This window comes from Procambarus clarkii, chromosome 49 (genome assembly GCF_040958095.1).
Source record: "Procambarus clarkii isolate CNS0578487 chromosome 49, FALCON_Pclarkii_2.0, whole genome shotgun sequence".
In the NCBI taxonomy this organism is placed as follows: domain Eukaryota; kingdom Metazoa; phylum Arthropoda; class Malacostraca; order Decapoda; family Cambaridae; genus Procambarus; species Procambarus clarkii.
The window spans coordinates 22,794,975-22,801,517 of NC_091198.1; the positions used below are offsets into that span (position 1 = coordinate 22,794,975).

At 41.7% G+C, this 6,543-nt stretch overlaps 1 protein-coding gene across 1 annotated transcript in view; it reads right to left on the reverse strand.

The window, feature by feature from the left end:
* The window catches only part of LOC138351434 (tropomyosin Tod p 1.0102-like), a 14,866-nt gene extending 10,068 nt beyond the window's left edge, over positions 1-4,798 (reverse strand). Inside the window, exon 1 of the mRNA XM_069303257.1 lies at positions 4,688-4,798. Coding sequence (XP_069159358.1) covers positions 4,688-4,798 — 111 coding nt within the window. The remainder of the gene's footprint in view (positions 1-4,687) is intronic.
* Between the last annotated feature and the right edge of the window lie 1,745 nt (positions 4,799-6,543).

Below are 6,543 nucleotides of genomic sequence, written 5' to 3' on the forward strand. Positions count from 1 at the left end.
CATCTGGGAGAGGAAATTCTTCAGGAGTCAGAGAAGGAAAAAGACTTGGGGGTTGATATCACGCCAGACCTGTCTCCTGCAGCACATATCAAGCGGATAACATCAGCGGCATATGCCAGGCTGGCCTAAATACGAACGGCATTCAGAAACTTGTGTAAAGAATCATTCAGAACTTTGTATACCACATATGTCAGGCCAATCCTGGAGTATGCAGCCCCAGCATGGAGTCCATATCTAGTCAAGGATAAGACTAAACTGGAAAAGGTTCAAAGGTTTGCCACCAGACTAGTACCCGAGCTGAGAGGTATGAGCTATGAGGAGAGACTACGGGAATTAAACCTCACTTCGCTGGAAGACAGAAGAGTTAGGGGGGACATGATCACCACATTCAAGATTCTGAAGGGAATTGATAGGGTAGATAAAGACAGTCTATTTAACACAAGGGGAACACGCACAAGGGGACACAGGTGGAAACTGAGTGCCCAAATGAGCCACAGAGATATTAGAAAGAACTTTTTTATTGTCAGAGTGGTTGACAAATGGAATGCATTAGGAAGCGATGTGGGGGAGGCTGACTCCATACACAGTTTCAAGTGTAGATATGATAGAGCCCAATAGGCTCAGGAACCTGTACACCTGTTGATTGACGGTTGAGAGGCGGGACCAAAGAGTCAGAGCTCAACCCCCGCAAGCACAACTAGGTGAGTACAACTAGGTGAGTACACACACACACACACACACACACACACACACACACACACACACACACACACACACACACACACACACACACACACACACACACACACACACGTAATATTAGCACTTGAGAGAGCCCTGACTTGATTAGAACAGTCAGCCACTGCGGTCACCACTAACAGATATGAATTTAAAATCGAATATACTCGTTAATAGCCAAAAAATATATGTAATTCCTCACATACATACACACACACACACACACACACACATATATATATATATATATATATATATATATATATATATATATATATATATATATATATATATATATATATATATATATATATATCGTTGTAGATTAGGCGTGACACGAGGAACAACATCCATTAAAATATAATATATCCCACATATTTAAAAAAACACTCCTCTCATCTTCCTCAACATGAGATAACTTCCCTCGCTCCTCCCAGCACGCAACTGAGAGACAAATGATCTTGTTGTTGTTTTAGATTCAGCTACTCGGAACAAAACGTTCCAAGTAGCACGGGCTATGGTGAGCCCGTAGTGGACTTACCTGGCACAGGAGCGGGGCAAGTAGCACGGGCTATGGTGAGCCCGTAGTGGACTTAACTGGCACAGGAGCGGGGCAAGTAGCACGGGCTATGGTGAGCCCGTAGTGGACTTACCTGGCACAGGAGCGGGACAAGTAGCACGGGCTATGGGGAACCCGTAGTGGACTTACCTGGCACAGGAGCGGGGCAAGTAGCACGGGCTATGGTGAGCCCGTAGTGGACTTACCTGGCACAGGAGCGGGACAAGTAGCACGGGCTATGGGGAACCCGTAGTGGACTTACCTGGCACAGGAGCGGGGTAAGTAGCACGGGCTATGGTGAGTTCGTAGTGGATTTACCCGGCACAGGAGCGGGGCAAGTAGCACGGGCTATGGTGAGCCCGTAGTGGACTTACCTGGCACAGGAGCGGGGCAAGTAGCACCGGCTATAGTGAGCCCGTAGTGGACTTACCTGGCACAGGAGCGGGGTAAGTAGCACGGGCTATGGTGAGTTCGTAGTGGATTTACCCGGCACAGGAGCGGGGCAAGTAGCACGGGCTATGGTGAGCCCGTAGCGGACTTACCTGGCACAGGAGCGGGGCAAGTAGCACCGGCTATAGTGAGCCCGTAGTGGACTTACCTGGCACAGGAGCGGGACAAGTAGCACGGGCCATGGTGAGCCCGTAGTGGACTTACCTGGCACAGGAGCGGGACAAGTAGCACGGGCTATGGTGAGCCCGTAGTGGACTTACCTGGCACAGGAGCGGGGCTGTAACTGGACGGAGACAAATGAGAAGAGCTCTCCTAATATATATCTACCGAGTCTATCCCCCCGGCGTCCCTGGTACTTAGCGAGGAGCACAGGTAAGTTAACGAGAAGCTGCCAAGATGCAATTATCACCTGTCCGTCACCAGGCGCGGGGTGAGCGCTGCCTCCACACTCGCCTTATAATTTATAGCGTTCATGGCTCACCTTACATAATATATATATACTCGTCTTCTACCATTTTCAATTCGCTCTTCATTGGTTTAGGTTTCCAGTTGCTTTTTCATGTTTCTTTTTGATTTGCCACTTTTAGCAGGTGACATTTTAGACTTTTTGGGCGTCGTGATCTATCTTTTTGTAAACTTTTAAGAACTTTTTTCACAGAGGCGCCTTTAGCTCAGAGAAGGCTCAACTATACGTCTAAATGATCACATTCAGCTTAGTTAAGGGGTCACGAATATGTTTAATTAAGGATCATATTCAGATTATATAAAGGGTCAGGTATATATATATGGTGCTGGGTGTGTGGTGTTGGCGGTCCTTCTAGGTAATCACCTTGTTGTACTCATCTAGTTGTGCTTGCGGGAGTTGAGCTCTGGCTCTTTGGTTCCGCCTCTCAACCGTCAATCAACTGGTGTACAGATTCCTGAGCCTACTGAGCTCTATCATATCTACATTTGAAACTGTGTATGGAGTCAGCCTCCACCACATCACTGCCTAATGCATTCCATCTGTTTAACAGGTGTGCCCTATTGAGTGCGACCTGTTGAGTGTATCCCATTGAATGTGTCGCGGGTGACCTTATAATGTACAGGAATCAAATTAAAAATTTAGTTGTTGGAATTATTCGACGTATTGAGTAGTGGAATTTGTTGTGTATGAATGACAACCCCCAGACTCAACCTCATAAGCTCTCTGTGGTGAATACAGTATTATAGGCGTGAGGTCACTGATTTAACATTTTTAATAATTTATTATTTTTCAAAGCTTTCAATAAAACTTTTTATTTGCAAGCTTTATTTTACATAAAGCTTGCAATGACCGTTATATATGTATATATATATATATATATATATATATATATATATATATATATATATATATATATATATATATATATATATATATATATATATATATATATATATATATATGTCGTACCTAGTAGCCAGAACTCACTTCTCAGCCTACTATGCAAGGCCCAATTTGCCTAATAAGCCAAGTTTTCATGAATTAATTGTTTTTCGACTACCTAACCTACCTAACCTAACCTAACCTTTTCGGTTACCTAACCTAACCTAACCTATAGAGATAGGTTAGGTTAGGTTAGGTAGGGTTGGTTAGGTTCGGTCATATATCTACGTTAATTTTAACTCCAATAAAAAAAATTGACTTCATACATAATGAAATGGGTAGCTTTATCATTTCATAAGAAAAAATTAGAGAAAATATATTAATTCAGGAAAACTTGGCCTATTAGGCAAATCGGGCCTTGCATAGTAGGCTGAGAAGTGCGTTCTGGCTACTAGGTACGACATATATATATATATATATATATATATATATATATATATATATATATATATATATATATATATATATATATATATATATATATATATATATATATATATCGTACCTAGTAGCCAGAACGCACTTCTCAGTCTACTATGCAAGGCCCGATTTGCCTAATAAGCCAAGTTTTCATGAACTAATGCTTTTTCGACTATCTAACCTACCTAACCTAACCAAACCTCACATTTTCGGCTACCTAACCTAACCTAACCTATAAAGATAGGTTAGGTTAGGTTAGGTAGGGTTGGTTAGGTTCGGTCATATATCTACGTTAATTTTAACTCCAATAAAAAAAAATTGACCTCATACATAATAAAATGGGTAGCTTTATCATTTCATAAGAAAAAAATTAGAGAAAATATATTAATTCAGGAAAACTTGGCTTATTAGGCAAATCGGGCCATGCATAGTAGGCTGAGAAGTGCGTTCTGGCTACTAGGTACGACATATATATATATATATATATATATATATATATATATATATATATATATATATATATATATATATATATATATATATATTGTTCGCATTTGTGTTCCTCACGTGTGCCCCAAAGAATGAGGTGATTTGGTAATATATATATATATATATATATATATATATATATATATATATATATATATATATATATATATATATATATATATATATATATATATATGCTAACTATAACTTAAAACTCCACACCCCAGAGGGATTCAACCCAGAGAGCCAGGAGCACTATTCAACTTGGCGTACCTGGTACCTTAACCACTCGACCACTGTGATTGTACAAAAGTCATTGGTAGCCGAGGCTATATCCCCAACGACCCGACAGCACTTGGTGGTAAGCTTGGGCATAGATACTTCATCGAATCACTTCACTTTGTGGAGCCACGTGAGCAACACAAACGCGAACGAGCTTGATTGGTCCCCAAGCCAATATGCAACTGAAAACTCCACACCCCAGAAGGATTCGAACGCAGATAGCCAGGAGCACTATGCAACTTGGTGTACCTGGTACCTTAAGCAGGTACCTTAATCACCTATATAGACATATGTTAAATCAACATATTAGCTGGTGTTGTTCTGCTAATTTGTTTGCTTACCTTTCTATTCTCTGTGAAGTTGACTTGAATTAGTTTACCCGAGGGATTCCATATCTCTTTAGTGGCCTCGACAATGACAGAGAGCCGACGGTTTTCAAAGACCTTTCCCATTTTTCCCCCAGGGGATGTTTTGAGCTGAAAAATGTCAGGACATTTACGGCTTCAGCGGGTAGGCGGTTCCATGGATTTATAACCCTATGGGTGCAAAAGCACCTGTCCAACGGTGGGGTTTATTGAGCATGAAGCTGTTGTGCCTTGTTTGTGTTGCGTGTGACCTTTTAGAGAAGTGGTCTGGTGTAAGATCCTCTCCGTCATAATTACTAAATAAAATAAATATGTATTTGTTATAGTTTAAGGCAAGTAGTTATTTTTCATACTATCTCTGTAGCCAATTGTATGCTCCCAAGGGCCTCATTCATTCCAATTCTCGTCATTAAATTCGCATCATCCGCAAACATTGATATGAATGAGCCCATTTGAGCTGTCAGGCCATCGAGCTCTATTATGAAGAGGAAGTTCCCTTGAGGTACCCTGAATATGAGCTCCACGCTGTGTGTGTCTCTTTCCCTGTGAACTTCTAGACTGTTGCAATATCAATTTATACATTTTGATCACTGATATAAACTTATTTACCGAACCTGTTTACAAGTCTTTTGTGTGGCAAGAGGAATAACGTTTTCTCTAAGTATTGAATAATACATCAATAATCCTATTTTTTTTACTCATAACTAATAAATTTCCTATTGATTTATAAACTATAATAATCCATGTTGATGCTTTGACTAAAAGTTGAGTGTTTTTTTAAATACTCAGTAAAGTCGACTTGTTTCTCTGGTGCCCAATATGGATTATTCCTTGTTACAACGGTCGGTAGTTCAGTAGGTTCTGCCTGTCATTAGCTTGGCACCAATTGTTAATGTATTGGACGCTAGCGAGCTGTTAACTAATGTGTCTTGTTGGTGTTTGTGGCTAGTTGAGTTTCCGTGCGTGTGTGTGTGTGTGTGTTTACTAGTTGTGTTGTGTTTTTGCGAGGGTTGAGCTTTGCTCTTTCGGCCTGCCTCTCAACTGTCAATCAACTGTTTACTAACTACTAACTTACTAACTACTTTTTTTTTTTTTTTTTTTTCCCACACCACACACACACACACACCCCAGGAAGCAGCCCGTGACAGCTGACTAACTCCCAGGTACCTATTTACTGCTAGGTAACAGGGGCACTTAGGGTGAAAGAAACTTTGCCCATTTGTTTCTGCCTCGTGCGGGAATCGAACCCGCGCCACAGAATTACGAGTCCTGCGCGCTATCCACCAGGCTACGAGGCCCCCCCTGTGTGTGTGTGTGTGTGTGTGTGTGTGTGTGTGTGTGTGTGTGTACTCACCTATTTGTGCTTGCCGGATCGAGCATTAACTCTTGGATCCCGCCTTTCCAGCCATCGGTTGTTTACAGCAATGACTCCAGTCCCATTTCCCTATCATAACTAATTTTAAAACTATGAGGTATGATAGGGAAATGGGACAGGAGTCATTGATGTAAACAACCGACGGCTGGAAAGGCGGGATCCAAGAGTCAATGCTCGATCCGGCAAGCACAAATAGGTGAGTACAAACACACACACACACACATACACACACACACACACACACACACACACACACACACACACACGCACGGAAACTCAACTAGCCACAAACACCAACAAGACACATTAGTTAACAGCTCGTAGCGACTGCTTGGAGTGAGTGTGTGTGTGTGTGTGTATGTGTGTGTGTGTGTGTGTGTGTGTGTGTGTGTGTGTGTGTGTGTGTGTGTGTGTGTGTGTGTGTGTGTGTGTGTGTGTGTGTGTGTGTGTGTGTGTG